The sequence below is a fragment of the Salmo salar genome, chromosome ssa04 (genome assembly GCF_905237065.1).
Source record: "Salmo salar chromosome ssa04, Ssal_v3.1, whole genome shotgun sequence".
NCBI lineage: Eukaryota > Metazoa > Chordata > Actinopteri > Salmoniformes > Salmonidae > Salmo > Salmo salar.
In genome coordinates, this window is record NC_059445.1 from 51,568,243 (window position 1) to 51,586,064 (window position 17,822).

Genomic DNA, 17,822 nt, shown 5'->3' on the forward strand with positions numbered 1-17,822 from the left:
GAAAGCCAACAGTTCTGTCAGGTGAAAAACACAAGACAGAAAACAACTACCCACAAAACCCCAAAGCAAAACATGCTGCCTAAGTATGGCTCCCAATCAGCGACAACGATGTACAGCTGTCCCTGATTGAGAGCCATACCAGGCCAAAACAAAGAAATACAAAGCATAGAAAAAAGGACATAGCATGCCCACCCTAGTCACACCCTGGCCTAACCAAAATAGAGAATAAAACCCTCTCTATGGCCAGGGCGTGACAGTACTGTACATATACCTGGCTCCCGAGTGGTGCAGCGGTCTAAGGCACTGAATCTCAGTGCTAGAGGCGTCACTACAGACCCTGGTTCGATTCCAGGCTATGTCACAACCGGCAGTGATTGTGAGTCCCGTAGGGCGGCGCACAATTGGCCCAGTGTCGTCCGGTTTAGGGTTTGGCCGGGGTAGGCCGTTATTGGAAATAATCATTTGTTCTTAACTGACTTGCCTAGTTAAATAAAAAAATATATAGGTAGAGGTAAAGTGACTAGGCAACAGGATAGATAAGACAGTAGCAGCAGCGTATGAGGTGAGTGTGTGTGGTGTCAGTATGTGTGTGTTATGTGTTTGGGGTGTTGGGGTGTCAGTGTAAGTATGTGTGAGTGTGTGGGTAGAGTCCAGTGGGTGTGTCCATTTGATTAGCTATTTAGCAGTCTTGTTTAGCAGTTTTATGGCTTAGGGGTAGAAGCTATTCACAGTCCTGTTGGTTCCAGACTTGGTGCACTGGTACCGCTTGCCATGCGGTAGCAGAGAGAACAGTCTATGGCTTGAGTCCTTGACAATTTTTGGGGCCTTTCCTCTGACACCGCCTGGTATTGGAGGTCCTGGATGGTAGGGAGCTCGGCCCCAGTGATGTACTGGGCCGTACTCGCCACCCTCTGCAGTGCCTTGCGGTCGGGTGCCTTGCAGTTGCCGTACCAAGCAGTGGTGCAGCCAGTCAAGATGCTCTCATTGGTGCAGCTATATAACTTTTTTAAGATCTGAGGGCCCATGCCAAAATTTTTCAGACTCCTGGGGGGGAAGAGGTGTTAATTCCTTAGTGATGTGGACATCAAGGAACTTGAAGCACTCGACCCGCTCTACTACAGCCCCATCAATGTGGATGGGGGTGTGCTCGCCTCTCTGTTTCCTGTTGTTCATGATCAGCTCCTTGGTCTTGCTAACATTCAGGGAGAGGTTGTCGTCCTGGCACTACAACGCCACGTCTCGGGACCTTCCCCCTCCCTCGTCGTCGTGATCAAGCCCTCCACCGTTGTGTCATCAGCAAACTTGATAATGGTGTAGGAGTCGTGCGCGGCCTCACAGCTGTGGGTGAACTGGGAGTACAGGAGGAGACTAAGCACACATCCCTGAGGGGTCCCGAGTTGATTGTCAGGTTGGTGGACGTGTTGTTGTCTATCGTCACTGACTGGGGGCGGCCCATCAGGAAGTCTAGGATCTAGTTGCAGAAGGTGGTGTTCAGTCCCAGGGTCCTGAGCGTGGAGGTGACTATGGTGTTGAATGCTGAGCTGTAGTCCATGAACAGCATTCTTACATAGGTAAACCTTTTGTCCAGGTGGGTGAGGCCAGTGTGTAGTGCAATAAAGATTCCATCGTCTGTGGATCTGTTGGGGCGGTATGCGAATTGGATTGGGTCCAGGGTGTCTGGGATGACGGTGTTGATGTGAGCCATGACCAGGCTTTCAAAGCATTTCATGGCTATAGGTGTGAGTGCTACGGGGCAATAGTCATTTTGGCAGGTTACCTTGGCATGGGGACTATGGTGGTCTGCTTGAAACAAGAATTACAGACCATGTCAGGGATAGGTTGAACATTTCAGTGAAGACACTTGCCAGCTGGTCAGCGTATGCTCGGAGTACGCATCCTAGTATTTCGTCTGGCCCGTGGCCTTGAGAATGCTAACCTGTTTAAAGGTCTGACATCGCTATGGAGAGCGAGATCCCACAGTCATCCGGAACAGCTGGTGCTCTCATGCATGGTTCAGTGTTGCTTGCATCGAAGCGAACATAGAAGGCATTTAGCTTGTCTGTTAGGCTTGCGTCACTTGGCAGTTCGTGACTGGGTTTCCCATTGTAATCTGTGACAGTTTGCAAGCTTTATTTCATTTCTTGATACAATTATTATGTCATACTATAAGGTGTAATGGAGGGATATAGCTGTAAATAAAAATCAGTACGATGCAAGAAAACTAACTGCATATCATGACTTTTGGCCCTAATAGCCAAGCCCACCTTGAGAAGGTAAGAATGAACCAGGGCATCTTATCTTTTCCAAACACCTGGAGGAAGTTCTCCAAGAGCCCAATGTTGAAGCCATTCCTGTCAGGAAAGAAAGGAGCAGAGTGGCTCTGAGGGAGGGGAAGAGAGCAGAAAGAGGACGATGAAGACAAACACGCCGTTCCATAAAACCACACCCAAACCTCTGCATGTTGTGAACCGATAAAAACATGTAAAACATCTATAGCATGCTTAAAACATCTTTGATTCAGCTAAATGTTTATCTCACATATCAAGCTGCAGTTGAGTGTAGCTGTAAAGGCTTTGTTCCTGGCCACCAGTCAGCAATGGTACCCAAACATGAACAGAGTCGCCAAGAACATCAGAGCTACCAGCATGAGGAAGAGAACATGTAACTTAGCAGGCCTATTAGGGAGCCCCCTCAGAGAGAGAAACACAGAGGGAGAAAGAGAAGAGAAAAAAGAAAGAGCCATTAACACGACAACACAGAGCCGTAGATGATATTAATGAAACGGTTGCTCTGCCTTCAGACAAACGTCCTCCAATCACTCACCATCTAGTACTTAAAAATAAAATAGAGTAACACTGTTGCAGGTGAGGAACAGCAGAAAGAACTTGGAGAATCCTACAGTTGTTCAACCTGGGGATAAAACAGGAGTGAGAGAGGTGACAAACAGTGAAATTACAATGAATGGCTTCCTCTGCAGTTTGAGTTTCTAATAGCATTCTGGAATTACACTATATATACAAAAGTATGTGGACACCCCTTCAAAATAGTGGATCCTGCTATTTCAGCCACACCTATTGCTGACAGGTGTATAAAATCGAGCACACCGCCATGCAATCTCCATAGACAAACATTGGCAGTAGAATGGAGAGCTCAGTGATTTTCAACAATGCACCTTCATAGGATGCCACCTTTCTAACAAGTCAGTTCATCAAATTTCTGCCCTGCTAGAGCTGTCCCGGTCAACTGTAAGTGCTGTTATTGTGAAGTGGAAACGTCTAGGAGCAGCAATGGCTCAGCCACGAAGTGGTAGGCCACACAAGCTCACAGAACGGTACCCCCAAGTGCTGAAGTGCATAGCGCGTAAAAATTGTCTGTAGTCGGTTGCAACACTACCAAGTTCCAAACTGCCACTAGAAGCAACATCAGCACAATAACTATTCGTCGGGAGCTTCATGAAATGGGTTTCCATGGCCGAGCAGCCGCACACAAGCCTAAGATCACCATATGCAATGCCAAGCGTCAGCTGGAGTGGTGTAAAGCTCGCCGCCTCCCATAGTCTGTTCTGGACTTGGGGACTGTGAAGAGACCTCTGGTGGCAAGTCTTGTGGGGTTCAAGTCTTATGGGTGTCCGAGCTGTGTGCCAGTAGTTCAAACAGACAGCTCGGTGCATTCAACATGTCAATACCTGATGAAGTCAATCTCTCCTCCACTTTGAGCCTGGAGAGATTGACATGCATTGTATTAATGTTAGCTCTCTGTGTATGTCTAAGGGCCAGTTGCAATTTTCCTAAATCCCTCTTTGTGGCACCTGACCACACGACTGAACAGTAGTTCAGGTGCGACAAAACTAGGGCCTGTAGAACCTGCCTTGTTGATAGTGTTAAGAAGGCAGAGCAGTGCTTTATTATGGACATACTTCTCCCCATCTTAGCTACTGTTGTATCGATATGTTTTGTCCATGACAGTTTACAATCCAGGGTTACTCCAAGCAGTTTAGTCACCTCAACTTGCTCAATTTCCACATTATTCATTACAAGATTTAGTTGAGGTTTAGTGAATGAGGTCCTGAGAGCTCTGGAGCAGGTTTTCATCAAGGATCTCTCTGTACTTTGCTCCATTCATCTTTCCCTCAATTCTGACTAGTCTCCCAGTCCCTGCCACTGAAAACATCCCCACAGCATGATGCTGCCCCCACCATGCTTCACCGTACAGATGGTGGTAGGTTTCCTCCAGACGTGACTCTCAGACCATGAGAAACAAGATTCTCTGGTCTGATGAAAGCAAGATTGAATTCTTTGGCCTGATTCACTGTACCCGCTGTTCCATAAGGTGTATTTTTAAGTTTTAAAAAAATTATCTAAATCAGGCCAACGAATTCAATCTCGCTTTCATCAGACCAGAGAATCTTGTTTCTCATGATCTGGGAGTCCTTTAGGTGACTTTTGGCAAACTCCAAGTGGGCGGTCATGTACCTTTTACTGAGGAGTGGCTGCCGTTTGGTCACTACCATAAAGGCCTGATTGGTGGAGTGCTGCAGAGATGGTTGTCCTTCTGGAAGGTTCCCCCATCTCCACAGAGGAACTCTGGAGCTCAGTCAGAGTGACCATCAAGTTCTTGGTCACCTCCCTGACCAAGACCCTTCTCCCCCGATTGCTCATAGATGTGTGCCTTTCCAAATCATGTCCAATTAATTGAATGTACCACAGGTGGACTCCAATCAAGTTGTAGAAACATCTCAAGGATGATCAATAGAAACAGGATACACCCGAGCTCAATTTAGAGTCTGAATACTTATGTAAATGGTATTTCTGTTTTGTTTTTTTATACATTTGCTAAAATTGCTAAAAATCTGGTTTTCCTTTGTCATTATTGGGTGTTATGTGTAGATTGATGAGGGAAACAAATGGTTTTTAATCAATTTTAGAATAATAACTTTCCCGAATGCACTGTGTGTAGGGCCCCCTGGCGGTGAACAGAATTGGTATTATGACATACAATAAAGTATAAACATGTCATATATACACTGAACAAAAATATAAAACGCAATATGTAAAGTGTTATTCCCATGTTTCCTGAGGTGAAATTAAAGATCCCAGAAATGTTCCATACGCACAAAAAGCTTATCTCTCAAATTATGTGCACACATTTGTTTACATCCCTGTTATTGAGCATTTCTCCTTTGCGAAGACAAGCCATCCACCTTATCCAGGTGTGGTATATCAAGAAGTAGATTAAACAGCATGATCCTTAATTACACAGATGCACCTTGTCCTGGGGACAATAAAAGGCCACTAAGATGTGCAGTTGTCACACAACACGCCACAGACATTTCAAGTTTTGAGGGAGCCTGCAATTGGCATGCTGACTGCAGGAATGTCCACCAGCGCTGTTGCCAGAGAATTTAATATTCATTTCTCTTCCATAAGCTGTTTTAGAGAATTTGGCAGTATGTCCAACCGGCCTCACAACCGCAGACCATGTGTAAAAATGCCAGCCCAGGACCTCCATCCGGCTTCTGCACTTGCAGGATCGTCGAGATACCAGCCATCCAGACAGCTGATGAAACTGAGGAGTATTTCTGTCTGTAATAAAGCCCTTTTGTGGCAAAAAACGAATTCTGATTGACTGGGCCTGGCTCCCCAGAATGTGGACCTGGCTCCCAAGTGGCCGTGCCCCTGCACAGTCATGTGAAATCCATAGATTAGGGCCTAATTAATTTATTTCAATTGTCTGATTTCCTTATATGAACTATAACTCCGTAAAATCGTTGAAATTGTTGCATGTTGCATTTATATTTTTGTTCAGTATAAATACCTAGGTAGTACATGTTACTGGGTTTGCTATAATAAAGTACTCAACTGACAATTCATATTAACCCAAAATGTTATTTATTGGTTTCTTCGGGATAACTTCCAATATAACATTTGAGTAAATACCTGGTCTCTTCTGTACTGTAAAATAAAGTGCTACTGAGTCCCTTTGAACTGTAAAGAATGTCCTTAATACAAAAACCAAACATTCCTATGTAGCCATTCAACAGTCAATGTGAAGAGGAGATATGAATACAAGTGTATGGATTTGATCTAATGAAAAGATATTGTTACTAATGATACTATAACAAGACTGTCACATCTTTAATGCTTCCCGAAAGCAAATTAAGTTCCAGGTTATATAGTCACATCACAAGATTGAAAACATGTCAGATGTCAATGAAGGTAAGGTGTGTTGATTGTTTCTGTCAAAAAACATCACGCAGGTCTGCCTGTTCAGAATCCTTGAGGTTATTTCAAGTCAGGTTCCTACTTAAAAATAGACATGGAATAGAAGAGATATGTAATCATATTGCATCAACCACCCTGACTTTAACTCCAGAAGACCAAGTCAAAACAACGATTTCTTATAGCATACCTTTAAAACTAGTGTCCCTCTATAAAACATGGTAATACTCACTTGATCTTTAAAAAAAAAAAAACACCGTTAAAGAATCCACACTAAACAAAAGAGAAAGACTACTCTGTATTCACAAATTACTCTCAAAAATTACTCTTAAATATAAAAACAGGCAAAACTAAAATATAAAAAACAAATGGAGAAAAAAATGTATTCCTTTTATCAAGGGATGGTTGGGGGTCTAGGATGTCAGGGGTAAGGAGTTGTCTCTGGCACCTATACACTCAAACAGTGCTGCTGGACAGTAAGTCCTTCAGTGAAATTCAAGGCTTGTCCTTTTCGGATTCTGCATCATCCTTCATCTTCTGTTCCTGCATGCGGGTCCGAGTGGAGCCTGAAAACAAACAGAGACAACCTTGAGTTTCATGGCATACATACAGAACAACAGACTGTTAACAGAAAGATAGACTTTGCTTTTATCTACCTCAAGTGCTGTAGTCTATTGGATTATAATGTTTGAGGTATGGTAAAAGAAAAATAGAACTGATAATATATGAAACGAAGGATGATGAAAGCAGAATTCAGGTAAAGCCAGAAACAAACGTACCTATCTCTGCAAGTTTCTGTATCAGTCTCGAATCTTCAGCAGGTTTGCTGTGAGGAGAGCAAGATGAGATCAGCAACTTATTTCAACCATGCCTCACCTCTGCATGAACACAACATTCTGCAGCCTAGTATAACCAAAATTAAAAGGTACCGTCATTTCCGGACTATTAAGTGCACCTGAATATAAGCCGCACCCACTGAATTAAAAAATATATATTATTTTGAACATAAATAAGCCGCACATGTCTATAAGCCGCAGGTGCCTACCGGTACATTGAAACAAATGAACTTTACACAGGCTTTAACGAAACACAGCTTGTAACAAAAATAAATAGGCTTTAACGAAACACGGCTTGAAACAAAAATAAATAGGCTTTAACAAAACACGGCTTGTAACAAAAATAAATAGGCTTTAACGAAACACAGCTTGTAACAAAAATAAATAGGCTTTAACGAAACACGGCTTGAAACAAAAATAAATAGGCTTTAACGAAACACGAGTCAATTCCTCACGCTGCTGTTTCCAACGTCTTATCATCGACTCATTAAGACCAAGCTCCTGTGCAGCAGCTCTATTTCCTTTACCAACAGCCAGATCAATCGCCTTCAACTTGAAAGCTGCATCATATGCATTTCTCCGTGTCTTTGCCATGATGAGGGTGACAAAATGACTACCGTATTTGAGAGCGCTCGATTTAATCTAAACAGTAAACAAAAAAGTTGTTTGACCTTAACCCGTTCGGCAATTTCATTGGTCTAATGAAAGCTTCATGCCGCCAAAAAACTGAGCACGTCACAGAATGTGTTTTTTTGGAGAGAAAAAATATTTGAAAGCGGGAAAAATCCATATATTAGCCGCGTCATTGTTTAAGCCGCGAGGTTCAAAGCGTGGGAAAAAAGTTGCGGCTTATAGTCCGGAATTTACGGTAGGTATCTCCTACCTCTCATCAGCTTCATCCTGTCCTTCTACATCAAAGCGCAACCTCTTCAGGGGCTTGGGGGCGGAGCTCATATCCAAACTCCTCTTCAAGGACCTATCACTGCTGTTCACCATCGCATTGATCTTCTGGAACTTATCAGAGGTCTGCAGAGGAAACAAGACAGAACATCATTTTAGTGCACTGGACACAATGCCCATTTCAGGAAATAATATTTTCCACTATGTTGATGAAAATGATCACTTACTCCAAACGATTCACCGATCGATACCAGGATTCTGTGGAGAACAAAACACAGGGGGAAAAATAAAAAGATAATGATTCATATCATTACAGAATTCTTTTTTTAATTTTTTTACATTTACTAATTGATAACGCAAAATTTTTACAGACATAACAAAATAGGAGAAAAATGCACATAACATTTGCTAATATCTTTGCCAGTTTGGAACTGAAACATCCAGATAATGAGATGTGCCTCAGCTATAAAATCGGTTCATCACTAAGCGCATACAAAACAAGGTCCTCCCATTGAATCAGCCTGGTTCATGGGTGGTAGGGTACTGGCCTGGTACGTGGGGTCATGACTGGAGACATGCGTGTTGGGCTCTTCATGGGAGAGATATAGACGTTGTTGCTGCCAGGCACTCTCAGGGGGGAGTTGGGGAACTTGTAGGGGCTGCGGGGGATGTGTGGAATGGGAGACAGTGTGGGGGGCTGGGGGAGAGAGACCGGAGGGAGTGTGTCAGTAGAGAATACTAGAACATGACGTAGGCAAGCATTTTGAACCTGCGTGTGAGAGATCAGAACCATGTGAAGTACGTTACAGTGCCACATGGGGAAGCTGACTGTCTCACCCTGGGAGAGGCATACTGCAGGATGTTCGTCTTCAGTTTCTGCATGAACACCAGGTTGTAGAAGACGATGATGGAGTCATACTGGCCCTCCCGGATTAACACGTGCTTAAATGTCTGCAAGAAAGACAGGGAGATGAAATGTTCTGCATCTGTGGTAATCCTTCCTCTCATCTGACTTAATAAAGCATGCCACAGCCATATGCAGCAAGTCCTTTTCAGTCCCTCCTGTCTACACTACAGCTCCACAGCAGGAGTAGATTGTTCGTACCCCTGTGTACTCACCTCTTGGTTGGTGTTGGGCATGTTCTTGTAAGCAGTGACGATGGTCTTGAAACGCAAGTCCACGTTCTTCACCTTGCATATGGCGTACATGGCCGACATCATCAACTGTTTGGGGATAAAAAGCCACAGGTGTCAAAGTTGTACATGATCATGTATAGTGTTTTGATCGCATGTCCAAATTGCATCAGAGTACGTGTGTGAACACAGCACAGTACCTGGTCCAGGTGGCGGTCTCTCATCAGTTCATACTCATTCTGCAGTGTGTGCTGGAACAGAGTCCACATTATTGGCTCCAGCTCAGGGTGAGAGGTCAAAAGTTGTGTGTACAGCATCTTCAGCCTCATGTAGGCCAGCCGGTACACTACAGGAAGAACACAGAGAACGAGTTAGAAACCGGGTTACAAAGACAGACAACCAGTCATACACAAACAACAACCCACAGACAACGACTGTAGACCAACTACCATCTATTGAAATCTTACGTTTTTTGTAGAAGAGGCTGAGAGAGTTGGACTTGGGGTGCCTAGGGGTCTGATGGGTCGCCAGGGCAGAGGGCTGAGAGGAGGGTGGGGCTGTAGATTCAGGGGCCGGCAGGGTACGACTACTAGGCCGCACAGGGGAAAGATACCTGCCAGGGGAAAAACAATATTAGAAAAACAATAGTACAAGCATAACAGTGAGATGGATCAGTGAAGCACATTTATTTATTAAACTATGTTCTAAAAAAAGGTTAAATGGTCAATATCCTGGAGAGAACTTCACAGGTTTTCAACCTAACCTCTGACCAGTCTTTCCCAAAGCCCAGGGCTTTGATATCGGTTACAGTTGGTCAGTGTTCATGTGGCCAGACAAGCCCATTATCCTTCACCCTGTTCACTTCACCCAGTCACAGACTTAACATTCCACAACGACTTAGTTTATGCTTTGTCAGGGTTCCGCAAAACAACTTTGTTAAGATGCATGTTGTTGCTAAATGCAGTTACAAGAGGACAAGGCTGAAAGAGTACAGTGCTTTTTGTGAGCATTCAAGTGCAAGAGCATACCAATCCAGCTCTTTAACCTCAAATTGGTGGTTATCAATCCGTTGGGCAGAATTACAACACTTGCGTGCCTTCCCAAGCCTGAAAGGGATGCCATTTGAAAAACAAAACAACATTTACTACTCATATCTCTGGCACTCATCCATGCTCAACAGCTTGACCAGATCTTACTCCAGCTTTGGAACATAAACATTGTAACATAACAACGGTCAACGAAAGGTTGTGAGTGTATGACCCAATTAGGGTTGGGCAATATTACGATAGCATCGTCTATTGATGATGATTGACATACATCGTCGATGATGACATTGAGAAATGACAAACTGTACCAATTTCTGTGTTCATGCAAGCGACTGATTGAATGAATCTTCACTTATCAGTATCTGCAATTTGGCAGTAAGCCCAGACCTTGTTTTGAGAACAAAAGCTATCAGTTTCAAGGTCTCAACATAGAGAGGAGAAGCCTCGTGAGGTATTGGTCAATCACATGAATGAAGCAAACGTTAACCAATTATGAATAAGCTAAATCATGCAAATTTGACTTATTTGCAGTATAAGGGAACGGGACCGCCCCGTTCGAGACTCTGACAGACGTTCACTATGGTGCATTAAGTTTGTTGGAACCTCTCCAGCGGGCTGACAAACAATTATTAATTTAAGATTGACTTAGCTGTTGTGGAAATTCTTACACAGGAACATTCTTTCTCACAATGAATCTAAGTTCCATCTCAAGAAGTTGTTTGAATTAGAGGTATACCGATTATGATTTTTCAACGCCAATACCGATTATTGGAGGACCAAAAAAAAGCCGATACCGATTAATTGGCCGAGATAGATACATAAAAAAATATATAAATAAAAGTGTTCATTCAGTATTGTTGTAATTGTCATTATTACAAATAATAATATTACAAATAATGACAATTACAACAATACTGAATGAACACTTATTTTAACTTATTATAATGCATAAATAAAATCTATTTAGTCTCAGATAAATAATGAAACATGCTCAATTTGGTTTAAATAATGCAAAAACAAGGTGTTGGAGAAGAAAGTAAAAGTGCAGTATGTGCCATGTAAAAAAGCTAACGTTTAAGTTCCTTGCTCAGAACATGAGAACATATGAAAGCTGGAGGTTCAATATTCCCAGTTAAGAAGTTTTAGGTTGTAGTTATGACGCGTCGACCATTTCTCTCTATACCATTTGTATTTCATATACCTTTGACTATTGGATGTTCTAATAGGCACTTTAGTATTGCCAGCCTAATCTCAGGAGTTGATAGGCTTGAAGTCATAAACAGCGCTGTGCCTCAAGCATTGCTAAGAGCTGCTGGCAAACGCAGTAAAGTTTGAATGAATGCTTACGAGCCTGCTGCTGCCTACCACCGCTCAGTCAGACTGCTCTACCAAATCATAGACTTAATTATAATAAAACACACAGAAATACGAGCCTTAGGTTATTAATATGGTCAAATCCGGAAACTATAATTTTGAAAAACAAAACGTTTATTCTTTCAGTGAATTAAGGAACCGTTCCGTATTTTAAATCGAACGGGTGGCATCCCTAAGTCTAAATATTGCTGTTACATATCACAACCTTCAATGTCATAATTATGTACAATTCTGGCAAATTAGTTTGCAACGAGCCAGGCTGCCCAAACGGTTGCATATACCCCTTCAGGTTTAAAAATATATACTTCTGTGTATTGATTTTAAGAAAGGCATTGATGTTTATGGTTAGGAACATTTGTGCAACGATTGTGCTTTTGTTAAATCATCACCCGTTTTGCGAAGTAGGCTGTGATTCGATGATAATTAAACAGGCACCGCATTGATTATATGCAACGCAGGACAAGCTAGTTAACCCAGTAATGTTGTCAACCACGTGTAGTTAACTAGTGATTATGTGAAGATTTATTGTTTTTTTTATAAGTTTAATGCTAGCTAGCAACTTACCTTGGCTCCTTGCTGCACTCACGTAACAGGTGGTCAGCCTGCCACGCAGTTTCCTTGTGGATTGCAATGTAAATCTGTCATAATTCGCATCCAAAAAAGCCGATTACCGATTGTTATGAAAACTTGAAATCGGCCGACCTCTAGTTTGAATAGCCTAAAAACGTAACGTAGCCATGGGACTAGGGCTGACCCCAATTATTCGACTGGTCGATTGTTTGGTCAATAGGCTGTTGGTCGACCAAGATTTGTTTTAATCGAGCATTACCGAAAATATATTTTATGGGACAAGAGAGACCCATCTCATTCACGGCCATCTCAGTGAACTAATCCATTGATGAGGCAGAGACCAATCTATTGCAGAGTCTGCGGGGATGGCACAGTCCAAGGGAGTGTGGCTGCACAATGCATGTCTCCCTCCAGAATGCACTCTCTCCCACCAATTTGTGCACATTCATTGTTTCATAACTTCATTGTGTGAATTGTTTGCGTTTGATTTAATGCTAATTCGTAATCTACAATGTGTTTGGTTACGGTAATGTCTGTTAATGCATTCAATATATTATATTATTCCTTTTAGCGTTCTCATTGTCAGAGGGAGTGGACACGTTTGCAGAGCACACAACCTATGCTACACCTGCGAGAAACAAGTTTTGGTTTATTTCATTATTTTTACGAGTTTGGTCAATTTAGTCATTGTATTTTGTTTGGAGCGCTCCTGTCAATGATGAGTAAGGACGTGCACCTGATTATGCATAGAAGTAGACCTATAGGCTACCTGGTCTGCGCACAAATGTAGGCAAATAAATGTGTCCATTTGGGGATCTGATGGGATTTCTGATTGGCTTAATGCACAATCACTAATGAGCTGTGGAGCTTCTCAAAGTAATGTTTTCTTCACCTCAAACAGCAAGCAAAGTCTGTTTTTACAACCATTGAGAATTTTTTTATTTCACCTTTATTTAACCAGGTAGGCTAGTTGAGAACAAGATACAAGATAAAGCAAAGCGACACAAAGAGTTACACATGGAATAAACAAACGTACACTCAATAACACAATAGAAAAAATCTATATACAGGGTGTGCAAATGAGGTAAGATAAGGGAGGTAAGGCAATAAATAGGCCGTAGTGGCGAAGTAATTGACAATTTAGCAATTAAAACACTGGAGTGAGATGTGCAGAAGGCGAGATACTGGGGTGCAAAAGAGCAACAACAACAAAAAATAACATGGGATGAGGTAGTTGGATGGGCTATTTATAGATGGGCTATTTACAGGTGCAGTGATCTGTGAGCTGCTCTGACAGCTGGTGCTTAAAGCTAGTGAGGGAGATATGAGTCTCCAGCTTCAGTGATTTCTGCAATTCGTTCCAGTCATTGGCAGCAGAGAACTGGAAGGAAAGGCGGCCAAATGAGGAATTGGCTTTGAGGGTGACCAGTGAAATATACCTGCTGGAGCGCGTGCTACGGGTGGGTGCTGCTATGGTGACCAGTGAGCTGAGATAAGGCGGGGCTTTACCTAGCAGAGACTTGTAGATAACCTGTAGCCAGTGGGTTTGGTGACGAATATGATGCGAGGGCCAGCCATCAAGAGCATACAGGTCACAGTGGTGGGTAGTATATGGGGCATTGGTGACAAAACGGATGGCACTGTGATGGACCGCATCCAATTTGCTGAGTAGAGTGTTGGAGGTTATTTTGTAAAAGACACCGCCGAAGATCGGTAGGATAGTCAGTTTTACGAGGGTATGTTTGGCAGCATGAGTGAAAGATGCTTTGTTGCGAAATAGGAAGCTGATTCTAGATTTAATTTTGGAATCGAGATGCTTAATTTGAGTCTGTAAGGAGAGTTTACAGTCTAGCCAGACACCCAGGTATTTGTAATTGTCCACATATTCTAAGTCAGAACCATCCAGAGTAGTGATGCTGGACGGGTGGACGGGCGGGCAGGTGCGGGCAGCGATCAGTTGAAGAGCATGCATTTAGTTTTACTTGCATTTAAGAGCAGTTGGAGGCCACGGAAGGAGTGTTGTATGGCGTTGAAGCTCGTTTGGAGGTTAGTTAACAGAGTGTGCAAAGAAGGGCCAGAAGTATACAGAATGGTGTTGTCTGCGTAGAGGTGGATCAGAATAACCAGCAGCAAGAGCGACATCATTGATGTATACAGAGAAAAGAGTCGGCCCAAGAATTGAACCCTGTGGCACACCCATAGAGACTGCCAGAGGTCCGGACAACAGGCCCTCCGATTTGACACACTGAACTCTATCTGAGAAGTAGTTGGTGAACCAGGCGAGTCAGTCATTTGAGAAACCAAGAATGACAATAGCTCCTCAATGTTTCTGGAAAATCTTTCCTTTCGATAACCAATGTAATGCTCAGAGCTAGTGGAAACATAACATAGGCCTACTTGATTAATTCTTATCCCTTGAGCAAATAGCCTACAGCGCTGTCGGTCCCGAGCTCACTGGCACAGGAAACTGAGGGCTCAGTTAATAGTTGATACAATGTTTCAAGTTTCTTGCAGACAGGCCATGCGTAGCCAATCGGATTTATAGAATTATTTTCTTCTTTTAAATCAGGATATTTTTTTTTACCTGCAGGCTGCAATGTTTTTATTTCTTGGCTTTATAGGCTATTTGTACATAGTTGGAAATAGATAGATTAACCAAATAAAATTGATTGAGATACAAAGACATTATTATAAATGTGCATATGAAAACCATAACTGGCACACATCTCGGTAGAAATGGTAAGATAAATTGGCATTCCACATGAGAAAATTTACCGACTCCTTGTGTAGCCTATTACCGGCAACTTCAGGAGAGTAATGGCAGAATCTACAAAAGCCAGTAGGAGTGGGAAGAGAATGGTTGGGACAGCTTCAGTTCTCACTCTTCTGGTTATCTTGATCTCTGGCTCCCTCTTGAGTCATTTGTGTCTTATTTCATCAAACAGTGGGCTTAAACCATCAGGCAAGCTCAATGCATATATAGTTGATTTTATTTAAAAACACATAGGGTGTGTCTATATATGGAAAATATGTTTTAATTTACAGTAAAATAACTTTTCCACGCAGATTTTTTTTATACATACATACATACATACATACATACATACATACAGTGGGGGGGAGAAGTATTTGATCCCCCTTCAGCTCCCTCCACAGATTTTCTATGGGATTAAGGTCTGGAGACTGGCTAGGCCACTCCAGGACCTTAATGTGCTTCTTCGTGAGCCACTCCTTTGTTGCCTTGGCCGTGCTTTTTGGGTCATTGTCATGCTGGAATACCCATCCACGACCCATTTTCAATGCCCTGGCTGAGGGAAGGAGGTTCTCACCCAAGATTTGACGGTACATGGCCCCGTCCATCGTCCCTTTGATGCGGTGAAGTTGTCCTGCCCCCTTAGCAGAAAAACACCCCCAAAGCATAATGTTTCCACCTCCATGTTTGACGGTGGAGATGGTGTTCTTGGGGTCATAGGCAGCATTCCTCCTCCTCCAAACACGGCGAGTTGAGTTGATGTCAAAGAGCTCCATTTTGGTCTCATCTGACCACAACACTTTTACCAGTTGTCCTCTGAGTCATTCAGATGTTCATTGGCAAACTTCAGATGGGCATGTATATGTATTCTTGAGCAGGGGGACCTTGCGGGCGCTGCAGGATTTCAGTCCTTCACGGCGTAGTGTGTTACCAATTGTTTTCTTGGTGACTATGGTCCCAGCTGCCTTGAGATCATTGACAAGATCCTCCCGTGTAGTTCTGGGCTGATTCCTCACCGTTCTCATGATCATTGCAACTCCACGAGGTGAGATCTTGCATGGAGCCCCAGGCCGAGGGATATTGACAGTTCTTTTGCGTTTCTTCCATTTGCGAATAATCGCACCAAATGTTGTCACCTTCTCACCAAGCTGCTTGGCGATGGTCTTGTAGCCCATTCCAGCCTTGTGTAGGTCTACAATCTTGTTCCTGACATCCTTGGAGAGCTATTTGGTCTTGGCCATGGTGGAGCGTTTGGAATCTGATTGATTGATTGCTTCTGTGGACAGGCGTCTTTTTTACAGGTAACAAGCTGCGGTTAGGAGCACTCCCTTTAAGAGTATAAATAAACCTACCATTAAAATTATAGACTGATCCTTTCTTTGTCAGTGGGCAAATGTACAAAATCAGCAGGGGATCAAATACTTTTTTATCCAGCAGTTCCCTATGCTGGGTAGTGAATATCAAAGCAAACACTCACCCATGAGCACCACGGAGCCTTCAAAAGAACTCCGGGACAAAGTTGTGGAAAGGCAGATCAGGGGTTGGGTATAAAAATATTTCAAAAGGCCTTAAATTAAGAAGTGGAAGGTGTATGGCACCACCAAGACCCTGCCGTCTGTCAAAACTGGATGACCAAGCAAGTAGGAGACTGATCAGAGAGGCTACCAAGAGTCCAATGGCAACTTTGAAAGAGAGACAGGCTTTTATTGCCAAGACTGGTCAAAATGTGCATGTGATAATATCCCAAGCACTCCACCAAATCTGGCATGTATGGTAGGGTGGAAAGAAGGAAGCCATTACACAAGAAAGCCCACCTTGAATGCAGTTTGAATTATGCAAAGCAACACTGGAGCTTCTGTAGCCATGTGTCAAAAAGTTGTGTGGTCTGATGAAACTAAAATTGAACTTTTTGTCCTAAATGCAAAGCGTTACATTTGGCGCAATCCCAACACATCACCCAAAGAACCCGATCCCTACCGTGAAGCATGATGGTGGCAGTATCATGTTATGGGGATGTTTCTCATCATCTTATCAGAATAGAAGGGAAAATGAATGGAGCAATTTACAGAAAGGTCCTTGAGGAAAACCTGCTACCCTCTGCAAGAAAGCTGAAACGGGGACAGAAGTTCACCTTCCTGCATGACAACAATGTCTGGGGTGTAGACTTTTTATAGGCTCTGTAAACTACATATTAACAGTCAGTCTCCCCAGACATCATCATATTTCACAATGGGGACCGTGAATAAGGTGTCAGATGAGTGTCAGATGAGGGTGGGGACTTACAGGTCAGCTGCAGTGTGGTTGTGCTGTAGGGGCTGGTTGAGGGTGGCAGGGGGCTCTGCCTGCTCCACTGGACCCTCCTCACGGGTCCGTTTCAGCAGCTCAAACAGTGGCGAGTCCTGGGGAGAAACACACGGAACAGCATTCATTAGACTGGCACTACAGCATTTCACACATGCACCGAAGCACTACACAAACACAACACCAAGTAATACCAATTTCATGGAACTTGTTCCTAAAGCTTATAATGTCATAATCAACACAATGTACCTAAATGTTATTACATTATACCTTCATTATTGGCAATGTATTACATTATAAATGCAAAAGTTATTACATTATCAGCAGCTATTACATTATTGGCATTTTATAACATCAGTTGCTACAGGGTTAACATCCCGTCCTCATGCCACTGGTGATATTGGTTTTGACCTTTGGAACATGGACACTCCCTAAGCCTCTATGTATTAGATCTTATCAGACACACGTAATATTCAATTCAACTATATTCATACCTGTACAAAAGGGTGGGTGTGTTTATGAAAGCAGGCCTACATGGTTATTTACGTTAAGACTTCACCAGGAACTCCACAGCAAACACTTTGTTGTTCCCTGTGCTATATGCAACATAAAGGCAGACAAACTTCCTGTGGCTGTTTGTCAAGCTGCATTTTGGGTCAAGACCAAAGGTATGACATTTATTGAACACTCA

General features: G+C 42.9%; 1 protein-coding gene across 2 annotated transcripts in view; it reads right to left on the reverse strand.

The window, feature by feature from the left end:
* Positions 1-5,871: 5,871 nt before the first annotated feature.
* rb1 (retinoblastoma 1) overlaps positions 5,872-17,822 on the reverse strand; it is a 37,168-nt gene continuing 25,217 nt past the window's right edge. For both annotated transcript variants that reach the window (XM_014196605.2, NM_001173615.1), the window contains 10 exon segments: positions 17,114-17,229; positions 9,556-9,701; positions 9,289-9,434; positions 9,074-9,178; positions 8,792-8,905; positions 8,503-8,651; positions 8,182-8,212; positions 7,938-8,080; positions 6,998-7,044; positions 5,872-6,784 (listed from right to left, as the gene is read on the reverse strand). In XM_014196605.2, the coding sequence (XP_014052080.1) occupies positions 6,714-6,784; positions 6,998-7,044; positions 7,938-8,080; positions 8,182-8,212; positions 8,503-8,651; positions 8,792-8,905; positions 9,074-9,178; positions 9,289-9,434; positions 9,556-9,701; positions 17,114-17,229 (1,068 nt within the window). In that variant the 3' untranslated portion in view covers positions 5,872-6,713.